Here is an 18,216-nt window from a genome sequence, read left to right on the forward strand (position 1 = left end):
TTCTTTGGTTTCTATTCCTAGGTGCTGAAGCTCAAGAGCGTATCTGACATCTTGCTCCAATGTCTGGATCACCTCCAAAGCCCCCAGGCTCCAATACGACGGGCAGCAGCCATCTTGATCGGTAACCACGACTTTTCTTAAGCAACTTCTATCTGAGAGGTTGTCCCGTGTTCTGCTTGGAGGGCACTAGCAGCAAGAATTAACCCCCTGGGATTCTAATGTCTAGATTTCCTGCCCTTGAGGCAGTTGGGCTGGGGATTATATCAAAAGGCCTGGAGCAAATTACAACCCTACCCTCCAGCTCCACCGACTGGAATCCCTGTGGGACTGCAGCAATACCATAGCCATTGGCAATCAGGCTCTCTGTATCTTCCAAGACATGAGCCTCTTTGTCTTGGAGCTTGTGGACTTGTCTGATTATCCCAGGGACCACTTGAAAGCTGTTTTGCTTGTTGGAAAGACTGACATTTTTTAAAAGGTAGCCCCAGGGGAGGTGAAAACTCCTGCAAGATTCATTTCCATTGTACGTTCCAGGTTGCACTGTTCAAAGCTCAGAGCCCGCCATGGTCAGGCAAGAGAAGGAGCTGATACTTCAGTGTAAGTAGTTGCCACATGGCTGTGTTTGCATGTGGAAGGAGAGCTCATGCTCCTTGTAGAATATCAGGGTTGGAAGGGACCTCAGGAGATCACCTAATCCAACCCCCTGCTCAAAGCAGGACCAATCCCCAGATAGTGTTTGTTTGTTTTTTAAACCCCAGTTCCCTAAATGGCCCCCTCAAGGATTGAACTCACAACCCTGGGTTTAGCAGGCCAATGCTCGAACCACTGAGCTATCCCTCCCATTTGTGAACCAGTCTAGGAAAAAGTGCAACTCCCCCGCCATGCTGCTGCATTGAGTTCAATTTAGACGTGGCCAGAGGTAGCTGTTGAGAGAGCCTGGACATCAGTCCCAGCTTTGTTTTCTCTGATGTCAGGCGTCACTTCCATATCCAGGTGCCAGAAGTTTTTACCAGGAGAAAGTAAATGCCAGGCAGGGTGAGAGGCCATGGCATGTGTCAGGGAGATGGTGCTAAGGAGGTGGATGCCCCAGAATGCAGTGGAAGATGGTGCTGCCAAGGGCAGATGTCCCTGAGGACTTAAGCGGTTATCAGCTGGCGATGACACTGATAGCCCTGGTGGGTCCAGAGCATCTGGGAGGAGTTAGTTGCTGTGGAAGTTCAGGGGCGGCTCCAGGCATCAGCGCAGCAAGTGCGTACCTGGGACGGCAAGCCTCGGGGGGGCGGCGTGCCGGTCGCCGTGAGGGCGGCAGTCAGGCAGCCTTCGGCGGCATGCCTGCGGGAGGACCGCCGGTCCCGCAGCTTCGGCAGCAATTCGGCGGCAGGTACGCTGAAGGCGCGGGACCGGCAGATCACCAACAGAAACGCTGCTGAATCGGCGTGACCAGCGGACCGCCCGCAGGCATGCCACCAAAGGCCGCCTGACTGCCGTGCTTGGGGTGGCAAAAAACATAGAGCTGCCCCTGTGGAAGATACAGAGGCCTATGGTGCAGGTGCTAGGGCATGCTAATACGATATGTGTTTTGACCTGAGCTTCCTCTCTCTGTCTCAGCTCTCAGGGGCCTGCAGCAAGATCCAGATTTCTCTGTCCGTGTCAGTGTCTCACGGGCCATTCAGCAAGTTCGGGATGGTGGCAGAAACCAGTCACCTCAGACCCTAGGAGCTAGATTCAGGAACCTGTTCTGTTGCTTGACTGGCCAGGAGGAGAGGGAAAATGCTCCTGACAGAGATCTCTTGGGTGGCCCGGACCCTTCCCAAAGCCACCGATGGGACTCAGGAGGGCCCTGAGTTCCCACAGAGAAGTTGGTGACTGGAGGAGGTCAGCTGAGCCACCACCCCAGCCCCGAAGCCAGTGCCTGCATGATCCTGTGGTAATTACCTGCATTGTTTCCCATGAGATGTAGGCAGCTGGGGATGAGTTTAAGTGACCCCAGTACTCAGCAGAATGATGGCTACTGGCTCCAGCTAAACAAAAAGGTGACAAGACTGTTAGTGTAAAACCAAGGGCATTTGCTCTCACGTCTCTGTCTTCCTTCCAAAATGGAACGAGTTGCAAGATAGCTGGTTCATTACATCAGCCACGGAATTAATGACCTTTTCCCTTTCTTCTGATTAGCCTCCGATCCGAAGATGGAATGCTGGGCTAGATGGACCACTGGTCTGATCCAATATGGCTGTTCGTATGATCCAGGCCTCTAGTTCCCCTTGGACAGTTAAATAAAACCCTTCATCTCTCCATCCATTGACCTTATATAATCTCACTTTTCTTTAGACACTTGGGCCAGCACTTTCAAACATGGATGTCAAAAGTTAGATACCTAAATCCATACTTCTTCTTCAACGCTTAGCCGAACGATCGGCCGTAGCAATTGTTCACCATTGATCCGTTCCTGTGCTTGACGGGCGGAGAGCCCAACGTCGGAATAGACTTGAGGCACCCATGTAATAGGGGGCCTGCCTTTGGGCTGCCTGCACCCCTTGATTGGTGGAATTGTCTCTCGGATGTTACGAGCCACTCAGAGAACGGCGTTCACCGGAACATCTTGTGGCATACTCGCGACATGTCTGAAAAGCATAAGACGCCATCTGCGGACAATGGCCCCAGTAGTCTGTAGACCGGAGCGACCATAAACATCTGCTTTACAAATGAAGTCCTTCCACTCTATGCCCAATATACAACGTTGGCATTTTATGTGGAAATCCTCCAGCTTTGCCCACTCTGAGTGGCGCAGTCCCAATGTTTCGCAACCGTACAGCAGTACAGAGAGGATACAGCTCGATTAGATCCTGAACTTGGTTGTCGTGCCGAGATGATGTTGATTCCGTATTCATTGTAAACGACCCATGGCAGCAGCTGCAATGCCACACTCAGGCACCTAAATAAATGGCCTGACCTTTCTCAAATGCTGAATACCAAGAACTTCTCACTCGAATCTGCCGAAGCCGTGGCTGTTCAGCTCCTCTGAAAATCAATCCACTCATTTAGATGCCTGAATATAAATGTTAGTGCCAGACTTTGGACAGTGACATAGGAAGACATTGGCCTGAGCCTATGCATGGACTCTCATCCTTTAATCCAACCCCTCAACAGATACATCCCAGCTTCTGACTGTGAGCCATTCAGCTACAATGGGGAGGCCTAGATGCTGTAAGTGAATTAACATGTAATGATAGATAGACAGATAGATAGAATAGCTTATACTTTCTACCATCTGCCGTACGGATTTGCTCTGTAGAGCTTGCTGTCCCTGTTACTCATGGGTATTTATGTTGCAGAGCCCCACATGAGAGAGGGAAGGATTTCAGGCCCAAGGCCCAAGTGGGGCAGGAAGAAGCACATGCTCACCTCAGTTGCCATCTTTGCTGAGGTAAGTTTTGTTGACTTGTTGAAGTGAGATTGCAAAGCGTTGCTCAGTCCCATATTCTCACAACTGGCAGTGCCCCATATATATGTCTGGGGCACCTTGCAATCTCATTTCTCTCACTTCTCTGTCTTCCTTCCATAACAGGATGAGTTGCAAGACAGCTGGTTCATTACATCAGCCACGGCATTATTGACCTTTTCCGTTTCTTCTGATTAGCCTCCAATCTCTGATACATTCTTTGTGACCTTGTAGGAAGAGATGGAATCTGTGCATTAGCCCTCTCATGCTACGGAGGCACGAGAAGGTTTGACAGCAGAAGTAGATGCAGTGTAGACGAATCTACGAGGGACTAACAGGTTCATGCCATATAGCAGGCCTGCACAACATACGGCCCGCGGTGGCGTGCCTGCCCGCCGACAGGAGCCAGCAATGCGGGCGGCTGAGTCCAGCCCAATCAGAGCTGTGGTGGCGGGGCTTTCAGGCGCCCCCCCCGACCCGATGCCGGCGCAAGGATATTTTTGTGCCCTCGCGCGCCACCGGCCCCCCTGCCCCAAGCAGGACACGGGCACGGAGCCCTCGCGCGCTGCCGGCCCCACCCCCGCCCCAAGTGGGACACGGGGATGGAGCCCTCACGTGCCGCCACGCCTCCACTCCCCCCCCGCGCCCCAAGCGGGACACGGGGATGGAGCCCTCGCGCGCCGCCGCGCCTCCACCCACCCCAAGCCCCAAGCGGGACATGGGGATGGAGCCCTCGCGCGCCGCCGCGCCTCCACGCCCCCCGCGCCCCAAGCGGGACACGGGGGTGGAGCCCTCGCGCGCCGCCACACCTCCACCACCCCCCGCACCGCAAACGGGACACGGGGATGGAGCGCTCGTGCGCCGCTGCGCCTCCACCCGCCCCCTCCCTAAGCGGGACACGGGGATGGAGCCCTCGCGCGCTGCCACGCCTCCACCACCCCCCGCGCCGCAAGCGGGACACGGGGATGGAGCCCTCGCGCGCCGCCGCGCCTCCATCCGCCCCAAGCCCTAAGCGGGACACGGGGATGGAGCCCTCGCGCGCCGCCACGCCTCCACCACCTCCCGCGCCGCAAGCGGGACAGGGGATGGAGCCCTCGCACGCCGCTGCGCCTCCACCCGCCCCCGCCCTAAGCGGGACATGGGGATGGAGCCCTCGCGCGCTGCTATGCCTTCACACCCCCCCCAGCCCCAAGCGGGACATGGGGATGGAGCCCTCGCGCGCTGCCACGCCTCCACCCGCCCCAAGCCCCAAGCGGGACACGGGGATGGAGCCCTCGCGCGCTGCCCCGCCTCCACCCGCCCCAAGCCCCAAGCGGGACACGGGGATGGAGCCCTCGCGCGCTGCCACGCCTCCACCCGCCCCAAGCCCCAAGCAGGACACAGGGATGGAGCCCTCGCGCGCCACCGCGCCTTCACCCCCCCCAAGCGGGACACGGGGATGGAGCCCTCGCGCGCTGCCACGCCTTCACCCCCCCGGCCCAAGCGGGACACGGGGATGGAGCCCTTGCGCGCTGCCACGCCTCCACCCCCCCCCGCCCCAAGCGGGACACAGGGATGGAGCCCTCGCGCGCCGCTGCGCCTCCACCCGCCCCCGCCCTAAGCGGGACATGGGGATGGAGCCCTTGCACGCCGCCATGCCTCCACCCCCCCCCCGGCCCCAAGCGGGACACGGAGCCCGTGCGCGCCGCTGCCCCTCCCCACTGCCCCAAGCGGGACACGGGCACGGAGCCCTCACCCCCCCCAGCGGGACACAGGGCTCAGCCACCGCTCCCATCCTGAGCGCTTTTTGGCCCCCCCCCCCGGGACTCCTGCCCCATCCAACCCCCCGCGTTCCTTGATGCCCCCCCGGGACCCCTGCCCCATCCACCCCCTTCCCTGTCCCCTGACTGCCCTCCAGCGCCCCATCCAACTCCTCTCCTGATTCCCCATCCAAACACCCCTTCTCCCTCTCCCCTGACCACCCTTGGAACCCCTGCCCCTGACTGCCTCCCACCACCCCATCCAACCCCTGCTCCTTCCTGACTGCCCCCGGGACCCTTGCCCCCATTCAATCCCCCTGTTCCCTGCCATCTGACCGCCCCGACGCCTATCCACCCCCCCACCACCTCCCTGAACTCCCCTGCCCTCTATCCAACATCCCCTCCCTGCTCCCTTACCGCGCTGCCTGGAGGTGGCTGGCGGCGCTACAGCCGCGCCGCTGGGCTGGAGCCGGGCCACGCTGCCACCACGCAGTGCCTGGAGCACCGAGTCAGTCTGAGTTTGCAGCCCCTCCGCTTCCCACGAATCAGCTGTTCGCGCAGGAAGCCTGGGAAGGCTGAGAAGCAAGCGGCGGCTTCGCGCTCAGGCCCAGGGAGGCTGAGCGGAGGTGAGCTGGGGCGGAGAGCGGTTCCCCTGGGCGCCCCTCCCCCCGGGTTACCTGCTGTGGCGCGGATGGCTCCCCCCACCCCAGCTCACCTCCGCTCCGTCTCCGCTTCCCTGGGCTTGAGCACGAAGCCGCCGCTTGCTTCTCTGCCCTCCCAGGCTTCCCGCGCGAACAGCTGATTCACGGGAAGCGGGTGGGGGGGGGGAGAAGCGGGGCGGAGTGTTCAGAGGCGGAGGCAGAGCGGAGGTGAGCTGGAGCCGGGGAGCGGGGCGGAGAGCTGGAGCACCCATGGGGTCGGCTCCTAAGGCGCCACTTTTGGATAATGTGCTCAGAGGGAGCAGCCTCTCCCTCTGCTCCCCCCAGCTACGGTCCTGGTCACTTCAACTTACCGGTTGTTAAATTTAGAAGCCCTTTTAGAACCGGTCCCGTGCAGGACAACTAGTTATAAAAGGGCTTCTAAATTTAACAACCGGTTCCCGCGAACTGGCTCCCGCTCACCACTGGAGACTCCCCTTGCCGCTCTCACCCTAGGAGCCAGAGACCTCCCAGCAGGGCTGGTGAGTGCGGCCAGGGAAGGGGGAAGGGTATGGTGGAGTGAGTGTCTGGGAGGTGTGCGGGGAGTGCTGGGCTGTGAGGGTGTGGAGGGCGCTGGGCAGTGTGGGAGGTTTGTGTGTTTTGGGGTGCTAGGCAGTGGGGACCTGTTGGGGGGTGCTGGGCAGTGACAAAGATCTGTGTGTCAGGGCACTGGGGGTCTGTGTGGGGCATTGTTTAGTTGTGGTGGTGGGGCTGTGGGGAAGGGCACTGGGAGGGAGGGAGGAGAAATCTGTGTGTATTGGGAAACTAGCGAGTGGGGGTTCTATGTGGGGTGCTGATGTGTATTAAGAGTTACCAGCTGGATTGAGGACTGATAGATTTGGACAGAGTTTATATTGAATGGGCAAATGAAAAAGATCGCAGGGAAAAACAGTAAGGTTAGTTTAGCAGTCTTTGACATTTCGACCAATAAAGAAATTAAAATGCATTTGTAATTACATATCTTATTCTTGGCTGATAATCATTTATTGATATTTTTTAGGAAAATTTTCAATTTAAAACACAAACTTTTGTTTTTCTTATGATGTCTCTATCTGAAAACCCATATAAATTGACACAAATTGCAAATTAAAACTTTAAATGTATAAGCATTTTACTCACTTGGGCGCATTTGCCTCATGGCACACAAATTTGAACTCTGCTTCAAAAATTTGCACAGAAGAAATTTTTCTTTTACCTTAATTATACTATCTTAGGAGCCCGCTATAACATAGTACCAAGGTTCAATACAAAGTCATATAAAAGTTATACAAAAATGCATAATGCAGAGAGTTATCTACAACTGCATTGATTGACTGCTGTGTGCAGTAATATAGTGACCCCTTGACCTACAGGCTTCCACACGCCGTCAGTGTGCCCTGCGCCGTGAGATATCTCTTCTCTTTGTGTGTGACTGTGAGTGTTTCCCTTGTGTGTGAATTTATTCAACAAAATCTTGAGCTTCATAATGGATACCATGAGTGAAAAGAAAAAGAGAAAAATAGAATCAGAGCACAGAGTTTTCAACATTGAATGGACAAATAAATACTTATGTACTATTGCCAAAGACAAAATACTGTGCCTCGTGTGTTGCGAAACGTTAGTCGTTCTGAAAGAATACAACGTTCGGTGGCACTTTGAAACTAAGCATCCCAATCTCGCCAAATTGAGCCCAAATGAAAAAATAATTAAAGTAGCCAGTTTAGCGAAAAACCTTAGTAGAGAACAGCAAATTTTCAAGAAAGTGAGCACTGAGAACGATACAGTTACTAAAGTAAGCTTTAAAATTTCTAAGGAAATTGCTGCTGCTGGGAAATGCTTCACAGAAGGCGAGTTATTAAAAAAGTGTATGTTGATTGCTATATCTGAGTTATGTCCAGAAAAGAGGGGAATATTTGAGAATGTCAGTCTATCACGCATGACTGTACGGAGAAGAATAGCTGACATTTCTACCAATTTAAGTGATCAGTTAAAGCAGAGAGTCAGTGAATTCTGCTTTTACTCCCTAGCTATGGATGAAAACACTGATTTAAAAGACACCGCCCAACTTCTTATTTTTATTAGAGGTATTGATAAAAACTTTGAAATTACTGAAGAACTTGCTGGCATGTGCTCCATGACGGGTCGCACAACCGGAAAAGAAATCTCCAGTGAAGTGATAGTGCATGAATGATAAGTCGGGATTAGATTTCACAAACTTGGTGGCCATTTGTACTGATGGTGCTCCAGCTATGTGCCAAAAAAATGTTGGAGCAGTTACTCTTCTTGAAGAATTTATCGGGAGAGAAATAACCAAACATCACTGCATTATACATCAGCAGGTTTTTTGTAGCAAAGTCTTAAAATTTGAGCATGTAATGTCAGTGGTAGTTTCCATTGTAAACTACATCCGTTCTAGAGGACTAAAACGGAGGACATTTCGAGCCTTTCTTGAAGGGGTAGACACTGAGTGCAATGACTTAATCTACCATACAGAAATGAGGTGATTGAGTCGAGGAAGAGTGCTCCAGCGTTTCGTTGCTTTGAAAGAGGAGGTAGCAAAATTCCTAGAAAATGGGCCAATACAATTCCCAGAGCTTGAAAATGAGTCCTGGAATCAAGATCTCTTTTTCTTTTGTGATATTACAGCACACCTGAATGATCTCAACATTCAACTTCAGGGAAAAAATCAACTTATCTTTCAAATGTGTGCAGCAGTGAAAGCTTTCAAAATGAAATTGAAATTTTCAGAAGTCAGCTGTCAAAAGGTGAAATGTGTTACTTTCCCACTTGTGCACAGCGTATCCCTCAGCACAAACACGCTGAGTTAGGAGAAAAATATGCAAAGCACATCATTCTTTTGATTGAAGAATTTGACAGAAGACTTACTTTGTCTAAAGAAGAAGACGTCCAGTTGAAGCTGATTGAAGATCCCTTTTCTGTGGATCCAGAGGAAGTGCCACTAGATTTGCAGTTGGAGGTTATTGAACTTCAGTGTTCGGCAGTTTACCGAAATAAGCACAGAGAAAGCAGCTTGCGGCACTTCTACAAAAGTCTGGACAACGAAGTTGCACTGAAAACATTCAGCATTTTTGGACGCACTTACATATGTGAACAAACATTTTCCATCATGAACATGAATAAAAACAAGCAACGTTCTTCTCTGACTGACGACCATTTGGAAGACATTATGAAAATATCCACTTCAAATATGACCCCCGAATGCGACAAGCTTGTTGCCGAAAAGAGATGTAATATTTCTCATTAAATTTGCAAGGTAATTATGAAAAGTACAAATGTTTTCTTTCAACGGAACAGGTGTTTTTCATTTTTCCATGATTAATAAAAAAAATTAAAATAATTTAAAAAATTGTTTGTTTTAATTGAAAAATTCTTAATAAAGTATCACACACCCTCCCCCCCAAACCTTAGCTGTTTCGGCGGGGCGGTGCTGGGGAAGGAGGGTTTGTTTCCGCGGGGCTGGGTGGCGCTGGGGGGGGGGTGTTTCCGCGGGGCCGGGGGGTTTCGGCCCTCAGCTGTTTCCTTTGGAGTAATATGGCCCTCGCCGCTTTACGAGTTGTGCAGGCCTGTTTTAAAGCTTACTTTAGTAACTGTATCGTTACTACATTTTGAAGGAGAAAGTAGTTAAGGACCTTGAGGTCAATGCCAATTGGGACAAATTACAACACGGTTTTACGAAAGGTAGATCGTGCCAAACCAATCTGATCTCCTTCTTTGAGAAAGTAACAGATTTTTTAGATAAAGGAAATGCAGTGGATCTAATATACCTCGATTTCAGTAAAGCGTTTGATACGGTACCGCATGAGGAATTATTGGTTAAATTGGAAAAGATGGGGATCGATATGAAAATCCAGAGGTGGATAAGGAACTGGTTAAAGGGGAGACTGCAGCGGGTCGTACTAAAAAGTGAACTGTCAGGTTGGAGGGAGGTTACCAGTGGAGTTCCTCAAGGTTCGGTTTTGGGTCCAATTTTATTTAATCTATTCATTACTGACCTCGGAACCAAATGTAGGAGTGGGCTGATAAAGTTTGTGGATGACACAAAGTTGGGAGGTATTGCCAATTCGGAGAAGGATTGGAATATCCTGCAGGGAGATTTGGATGACCTTGTAAACTGGAGTAATAGTAATAAAATGAAATTTAATAGTGAGAAGTGTAAGGTTATGCATTTAGGGATAACTAACAAGAATTTTAGTTATAAGCTGGGGACGCATCAGTTGGATGTAACGGAAGAGGAGAAGGACCTCGGAGTCCTGGTTGATCGCAGGATGATTATGAGTCGGCAATGTGACGTGGCCATGAAAAAAGCTAATGCTGTCTTGGGATGCATTAGGCGAGGTATTTCTAGTAGGGATAAGGAGGTGCTGGTTTCGTTATACAAGGCACTGGTGAGACCTCATTTGGAGTACTGTGTGCAGTTCTGGTCTCCCATGTTTAAAAAGGATGAAATCAAACTGGAATGGGTACAAAGAAGGGCCACTAGGATGATCCGAGGAATGGAAAATCTGTCGTATGAAAGGAGACTCGAGGAGCTCGGTTTGTTTACCTTAACCAAAAGAAGGCTGAGGGGGGATATGATTGCTCTCTTTAAATATATCAGAGGGATAAATACCAGGGAGGGAGAGGAATTATTTCAGCTCAGTACTAATGTGGACACTAGAACGAATGGATATAAACTGGCCGTCGGGAAGTTTAGGCTTGAAATTAGATGACGGTTTCTAACCATCAGAGGGGTGAAGTTTTGGAACAGCCTTCCAAGGGAAACAGTGGGGGCGAAAGACCTCTCTGGCTTTAAGATTAAGCTTGATAAGTTTATGGAGGAGATGGTTTGATGGGATACAGTGATTTTAGTCAATAGGTCAATAACAATGGTCAATTATGGGATATTAAAAGTTACTACAGAGAACTTTTCCAGGAGGACTGGCTAGAGAATCTTGCCCGCATGCTCGGGGTTCAGCTAATCGCCATATTTGGGGTCAGGAAGGAATTTTCCTCCAGGGTAGATTGGCAGAGGCCCTGGGGTTTTTTGCCTTCCTCCGCAGCATGGGGCAGGGGTCGCTTGCTGGAGGATTCTCAGCAACTTGAAGTCTTTAAATAATGATTTGGGGAGTTCAACAGCTAAGTCAAGGGAGAGAATTCTTCCAGGAGTGGGGGGGTCAGGTTTTGTGGCCCACATCATGCGGGAGGTCAGACTAGATGATCATAATGGTCCCTTCTGACCTTAGAGTCTATATGAGTCTATGAGATCTCCCTCACTGCCCAGCACCCCCCAACAGGCCCCCACTGCCTAGCACCCCAAAACACACAAACCTCCCCCACTGCCCAGCGCCCTCCACACCCTCACAGCCCAGCACCCCCTGCACACCTCCCAGACACTCACTCCACCTTCCCCTTCCCCTTCCCCCTTCCCTGGCCGCACTCACCAGCCCTGCTGGGAGGTCTCTGGCTCCTAGGGTGAGAGCGGCAAGGGGAGTCTCCAGTGGTGAGCAGGAGCCGGTTCGCGGGAACCGGTTGTTAAATTTAGAAGCCCTTTTAGAACCAGTTGTCCTGCGCGGGACCGGTTCTAAAAGGGCTTCTAAATTTAACAACCGGTAAGTTGAAGTGACCAGGACCGTAGCTGGGGGGGAGAAGAGGGAGCAGCTGCTCCCCCTGAGCACATTATCCAAAAGTGGCGCCTTAGGAGCCGACCCAATGGGTGCTCCAGCTCTCCGCCCCGCTCCCCGGCCCCAGCTCACCTCTGCTCCGCCTCCGCCTCTGAACACTCCGCCCCGCTTCCCTCCCCCCCCCCCCCCGCTTCCCGCGAATCAGCTGTTCGTGCGGGAAGCCTGGGAGGGCAGAGAAGCAAGCGGCGGCTTCGTGCTCAAACCCAGGGAGGCGGAGACGGAGCGGAGGTGAGCTGGGGTGGGGGGAGCTGTCCGCGCCACAGCTGGTAACCCGCGGGGAGGGGCGCGCAGGGGAACCGCTCCCCGCCCCAGCTCACCTCCGCTCCGCCTCCCTGGGCCTGAACGCGAAGCCGCTGCTTGCTTCTCAGCCCTCCCAGGCTTCCTGCACGAACAGCTGATTCGCGGGAAGCGGGGGGGCTGCAAGCTCAGACTGACTCGGTGCTCCAGGCACTGCGCAGTGGCAGTGTGGCCCGGCTCCAGCCGAGTGGCGCGGCTGTAGCACCGCCAGCCACCTCCAGGCAGCGCGGTAAGGGAGCAGGGAGGGGATGTTGGATAGAGGGCAGGGGAGTTCAGGGAGGTGGGGGGGTGGATAGGCGTCAGGGCGGTCAGATGGCAGGGAACAGGGGGATTGAATGGGGGCAAGGGTCCCGGGGGGCAGTCAGGAAGGAGCAGGGGTTGGATGGGTGGTGGGAGGCAGTCAGGGGCAGGGGTTCCAAGGGTGGTCAGGGGACAGGGAGAAGGGGTGTTTGGATGGGGAATCAGGAGAGAAGTTGGATGGGGCGGTGGAGGGCAGTCAGGGGACAGGGAAGGGGGTGGATGGGGCAGGGGTCCCGGGGTGGGCATCAAGGAACGCGGGGGGTTGGATGGGGCAGGGGTCCCGGGGTGGGCATCAAGGAACGCGGGGGGTTGGATGGGGCAGGAGTCCCGTGGGGGGGTGGGCCAAAAAGCGCTCAGGACGGGTGCAGTGGCTGAGCCCTGTGTCCCGCTGGGGGGGGGGGGGGCGAGCGCTCCGTGCCCGTGTCCCGCTTGGGGCAGTGGGGAAGGACAGCAACGCGCGCGGGCTCCGTGTCCCGCTTGGGGGACAGGTGGAGGCGCGGCGGCGCGCGAGGGCTCCATCCCCGTGTGCCGCTTGGGGCGGGGGGGCCGGCAGCGCGGGAGGGCTCCGTGCCTGTGTCCCGCATTGCTGGCTCCTGTCGGCGGGCAGGCACGCCACCAGGAGCTGCCCCAGGAAGCGACGCCACGCCAGCCTCGGGACTTTGTGTGGTGGGGTTTAGAATCCCCCCGCGGGCCGCACAGTGAGCCCCCATGGGCCGCATGCGGCCCGCGGGCTGTATGTTGTGCAGGCCTGGTCTTGTGGCATACTCGCGACATGTCTGAAAAGCATAAGACGCCATCTCCGGACAATGGCCCCAGTAGTCTGTAGACCGGAGCGACCATGAACATCTGCTTTACAAATGAAGTCCTTCCACTCTATGCCCAATATACAACGTTGGCATTTTATGTGGAAAGCCTCCAGCTTTGCCCACTCTGAGTGGCGCAGTCCCAATGTTTCGCAACCTTACAGCAGTACAGAGAGGATACAGCTCGATTAGAACCTGAACTTGGTTGTCGTGCCGAGATGATGTTGATTCCGTATTCATTGTAAACGACCCATGGCAGAGGCTGCAATGCCACACTCAGGCACCTAAATAAATGGCCTGACCTTTCTCAAATGCTGAATACCAAGAACTTCTCACTCGAATCTGCCGAAGCCGTGGCTGTTCAGCTCCTCTGAAAATCAATCCACTTGTTTAGATGCCTGAATATGAATGTTAGTGCCAGACTTTGGACAGTGACATAGGAAGACATTGGCCTGAGCCTATGCATGGACTCTCATCCTACAATCCAGCCCCTCAACAGATACATCCCAGCTTCTGACTGTGAACCATTCAGCTACAATGGGGAGGCCTAGATGCTGTAAGTGAATTAACATGTAATGATAGATAGATAGATAGTATAAGCTATTCTTTCTACAATCTGCCGTACGGATTTGCTCTGTAGAGCTTGCTGTCCCTGTTACTCATGGGTATTTATGTTGCAGAGCCCCACATGAGAGAGGGAAGGATTTCAGGCCCAAGGCCCAAGTGGGGCAGGAAGAAGCACACGCTCACCTCAGTTGCCTTCTTTGCTGAGGTAAGTTTTGTTGACTTGTTGAACTGAGATTGCAGAGCGTTGCTCAGTCCCATATTCTCACAACTGGCAGTGCCCCATATGTATGTCTGGGGCACCTTGCATCCTCATTTCTTGACCTGTAAGTGGGCTGGCCTGGGGTTTATGTAAAAGGCAGGGATTGTGTTGAAACCATAATCATCCAGATACTTCTGAGGAAATCCCTCTGGAACAGTGGAAATAGCGCAGCATTCGGCCATCAGTCCCTCGGTAATTTCCCAGATTGTGACTGCGTTTGAATTCCTGTGAGACGTCTTGAAAACTGCTCTCTTTGTTGAGAGGCTGAACCTCTGAAAGTTCGCCCTGGAGAATGTAAGCATTGACAGGAGAGCCGTTGTGTTGATTCCCTAGGGCGCACTGTCCAGCACGCCGGCAGACAAACCCAGATCAGAAGGCCTGGACTTGGTACGTGAACGTAAGTAATATCCTTAGGTTAGTGCAGTGAGGAAGCAGAGGTCCCAGGGTGTGGGTCAAGGAGATGGCAATGGGGACGCAGAGGCCCTGTCATGGCACCAATGGGGTCTAATTTGTACTGTGTGCTTTGGTCATCCACTGTGTGATCATCCTCTTCTGTAATGGGCACCATCGGCCTGTTGTAATGGCTCCAACACCACCCTCCTCCCAGCCTCAGGAGAGGGAGGTGTTCCCAAGGGAGAGGGGGCATGGCTGCGGCATCCCCGAGGCTTCTCTGCTTTATGCTGGGGGCTGGCCCAGTGGCCAGATGGCCTCCAAGTTGGTGGGGGTGGTGCACAAAAGCGGCTTTCAGGCACATTCCCACGCAGCTGCCAGGATCTGCACTGAGCCTAGGATCTGCAGAACCATATCACAGGCTGGGCCTCAAGGCTGGCAGGTTGGCAGATGCTGCACTGAGCAGCAGAGTTACTCTGTATCCTGAGTCAGGAAGCTTTTCTGCTGCTTCGCTGATCAGAGGAGCCTGGTAGTTAAATGAGGCAGGAAGATACACCTGGTTAATGCAAAGACACAGATGGAGCCCTGGAAGCCCGTATTTCCTGGTGTTTAGTCAAAGAAGATCAGGCCAGGGCAATATGACTTGACAGTCCTCAGCAAGGACTCATCAGAGAGACCCTCAGATGTAAAGAGGGAGGAGGTGGGGGATATTGGGTACAAACTCCCCAGATCCAGTTCCTTAGTCCGGGATCTGAGTGAGGGTGAGACCAGTCCGTCAGTCAGAGGAAATAGTGGACAGTGAGATGGTTATAGGCTAAGCCTAGAGACGCAGGAATGAGTCCAACCCCTCTTTGTTCATGGTGGCCTGATCCAAACAAAGCTCACGGAAGTCAGTCTCTCTGTTGTCTTTAATGGGCTTTGGCCCAGGCCCATGGAGAAGAGAATGTGTTCTTTGAGCCCTACAAAGGACAGAGCAGAGACCATTTCCGTCATTAATAGTGTGATGATTGAGCTGGAATAAAGCTAATCCAGAGTTCCCCTTTCTCTGCTGTTGCTAAACTTCTTTTTTCCTTGTTGATACCCCAACACACGAACTGCTGGGCACCGCCAAAGTCCACAAAGAGGAGAAAAGAGGGAGGAGCAGCATCCGCCTGCTAAAATTCATGGCTGAGGATGGACCAAGTAACCTTTGACCCTGACTAGCTCATTATGCGTTCCACAGGGGACCCTTATTACATAACAGTACAGTGATTGGCCAGCCCCAGGCTAGCAGGATAAACCCAGAGCACAGCAACCTCTGTCCTCATGACTGAAATGGGCTAGTGCCACTAGACTGGGCCATGCCTCCTTCACCTCTATTATGCAGCAGTAAGGGTGTGAATCACAGCTAGGAGATCAAAGCTCTGTAGAGTTAGAGACAAGCTCTCTCCTCGCCACCTTTCATATGGCAATTCTCACCCCACCCCCACCCTCACCCCTATCCCCACCCTCCCACACACACACACATTTACAGAGGAGACTCTAGATAAAATACAGCAAAGTGCAAAATAACTGGTCCCTGGACTGTGGGAGGAGAGTTATGGGCAGGGAGTGAGGGAGCTGACGGCAAGGAGAAGGCTCCGGGGGAGTGTGGTCACGGTGATCAGCGAGCCTATGGGAGTTATTCACATTCTCAGGAGGCCAGGACAATTGCTTAAAAGTAAGACAGGAAAGCTGGAGGCAAGACGACGTTAACCATGAAAGCAGCCTGTCGGTTTGCCTGGCACGGGGACAGTCCAGCTCGCAGCGTAGTTCTCCTACAGTCGCTCTGGACTGACTCTGGCTCTTGTCCCCACTGAGTCTCCCACCCCAGCCACCATGCGCACATGAGCCCAGGGCGATTCTGAGGAGACCCCTATTTTCTGAACAACGGCTTCAGGAAGGACCTGGCTGGCTGGGAAAGCGCAGAGCACTACAAAGCCGGCTGGGCCCTTCATGTTTTTCAGCCTGTCAGCATATTGGATTCAGACTAATTCTCAGGCTGAACTCTATTTAGAACAGGTACCTTTGTTCCTTCCTGTGCTAACGTCACTCCGCTTTGGGGAAGAATAAGAACAGAGGCCTATTAGAGATCTGTAGAAAGCCCATCTGGGAGACAGATTCTTCCACAGCTGCTTCTGTGAGATTCTGACAGCTTCCTCTGAACCATCGGGTGCTGGCTGCTGTCAGAGATGGGGTCCTGGACTGGATGGAACTCAAGTTTTGATTCAGTCTGCTAATGCTTATAGCTAGTCCTTCACTAGTCAGTACCAGACTCCAAGAACCAGCTCCTCGGATGGTGCAAATTGGCTTAGCGCTATGGACGGCAATGGAGCTCTGCAAATTCACACCAGCTGAGGATCTCTAGCCCTGCAGCATCAGTGACTCAGGACACTGGAGTGTGTTGGCTGAGGCTTTGAAATGATCATGGCAGTGAGAGATGCCCAAACCCAGCACTGGTGGACTTGGGGACGCTGAGATCTGGATCCAGAGCCAGAGCTGAATGATGTGGCTTGGGGCAGTCGCTGATTACAATAACCCCTGGTGTGTAGCTAGGCTGTGTGTACTGCACACTGGGTTCCCAACTGCTGGATTTGACTAGTAGCCTTTTAAAAAAAAAAAGTTTTGAGGTGCAGAAGGACACAGAAAAATGTGACACCCTGTCCCAGACCCTGAGCTATTTCTGTAGTACAGGGGTCCCTTTACGAACACAGCAGCCATCTCCATACAGCAGCTAACCAAAAAAAAAGCTTCCATGATCCTTAAATCCTGACCCTGTCCCTCTTCCATCCTGCGCTGTCCTTTATTACACAAAGGCCTTGTCTACACTTACGTCAGCACGTAGGGTGCGTGTAGCTACACGTGAAAGGCTGTGGTAGGGAGGGCAGCCAGGCTCAGCTTGGGGAGCTGCCGGTGCCATTCCGCACTGCCTCCCCCCACCAGAGCCTTTCCCCACTGGAATCTTTCACTGCTGTGGGGAAAGGCTCTGGCAGCGGGGAAGGGGCAGGACTCTACCCTACTAAATATAGCAGCGTAGACACGGGAGGCCCTGCATGGGCAGGTAGGGTGCATAGCCATAGGGTTCAAGCGTCCCTTTACTTGCCTTAGCCAGGCCTCACCATCTACACTGCTGTTACACCCGTGCTAGCAGGGTCGAAATAGCCCCAAGTGTAGACCTACCCAAAGCAACCACCTCTGTTCCTGGAGTCCTAATTGACTGCGCTTGAAGAGGCTTGGGGATTGCAAAGGAAGGCAGGGTCCAAGTTAACACCCTAGCCCAGCAGCAGCCCCTCTGGTGGGAATTCGTCCTGGGCTCACTGCAAGGAAACAGTTCCCCCTTAGTTAGGACTTTGTATTGTTCTTCCAAAAAAGTAAGGCAGAAACTAGTCATGTAAGCCACTCACCACAGGGTGGCGCTGATGCTCTGCCTCCCCTACGTTTTTCTCCTCTTAGGTCCCTTTGCAGCGAATCAGATTATGTCCGATCTCTGTGCCCATTGATGCAGTCTGAGTAGCAGGAGCCCTTCAGCCCCATGGTGACATGGGCTGTTATGTGTTTGAATGATTAATCCTTCCTCTTCCTATTCCAGGCCAGAAGGGCTGAGGTGCTGTTTCCCGAGGAGCTGTTCCAGGACTAGTGAGGTAAGCACAGACACGGGCCGTGCACTACAGCTTTAGGTACACCCAGGAGCGCCGCCAGCGTTTTTGCCGCCCTAGGTGGCGGAAGGTCCCGCCCCCGAAATGCCGCCCCCGACAGGCGGCAGAAGGTCCCGCCCCCAAAATACGGACGACAACGGGGGCAGCCGACGATCCGGCCGCCGCGGTCGCCGCCCCCAAATGTTAGCGCCCAAGGCAACCGCCTAGCTTGCCTAATGGGTTGTGCCGGGCCTGGGTACACCCCTGTAACCCTAGAGGGGCAGGAAACGTGGTCCTTTCAGGTGGAAACGATGGTCGTTTTAATGAGTGTTGAGTGTTTAGATGCAAGCTGGCTGGCTAGAAACAGAGTTTGGAAGATCAATATATAGCTGAAGATCATTGCTTTTATTG

General features: G+C 53.3%; 2 protein-coding genes across 2 annotated transcripts in view; both read left to right on the forward strand.

Annotated features, from left to right (window-relative positions):
- Positions 1-18,216, forward strand: part of LOC135974173 (uncharacterized) — a 266,713-nt gene that overhangs the window by 233,581 nt on the left and 14,916 nt on the right. The gene's annotated exons all lie outside the window — the stretch shown is intronic.
- Positions 1-18,216, forward strand: part of LOC135974172 (maestro heat-like repeat-containing protein family member 7) — an 80,140-nt gene that overhangs the window by 53,029 nt on the left and 8,895 nt on the right. The window contains exons 26-33 of the mRNA XM_065561096.1: positions 22-121; positions 535-597; positions 1,609-2,033; positions 2,173-3,204; positions 3,333-3,424; positions 13,617-13,708; positions 14,096-14,159; positions 17,760-17,811. Coding sequence (XP_065417168.1) covers positions 22-121; positions 535-597; positions 1,609-1,844 — 399 coding nt within the window. The 3' untranslated portion in view covers positions 1,845-2,033; positions 2,173-3,204; positions 3,333-3,424; ... (1 more) ...; positions 14,096-14,159; positions 17,760-17,811. The remainder of the gene's footprint in view (positions 1-21; positions 122-534; positions 598-1,608; positions 2,034-2,172; positions 3,205-3,332; positions 3,425-13,616; positions 13,709-14,095; positions 14,160-17,759; positions 17,812-18,216) is intronic.

Source organism: Chrysemys picta, chromosome 11 (assembly GCF_011386835.1).
Source record: "Chrysemys picta bellii isolate R12L10 chromosome 11, ASM1138683v2, whole genome shotgun sequence".
Lineage (NCBI taxonomy): Eukaryota > Metazoa > Chordata > Testudines > Emydidae > Chrysemys > Chrysemys picta.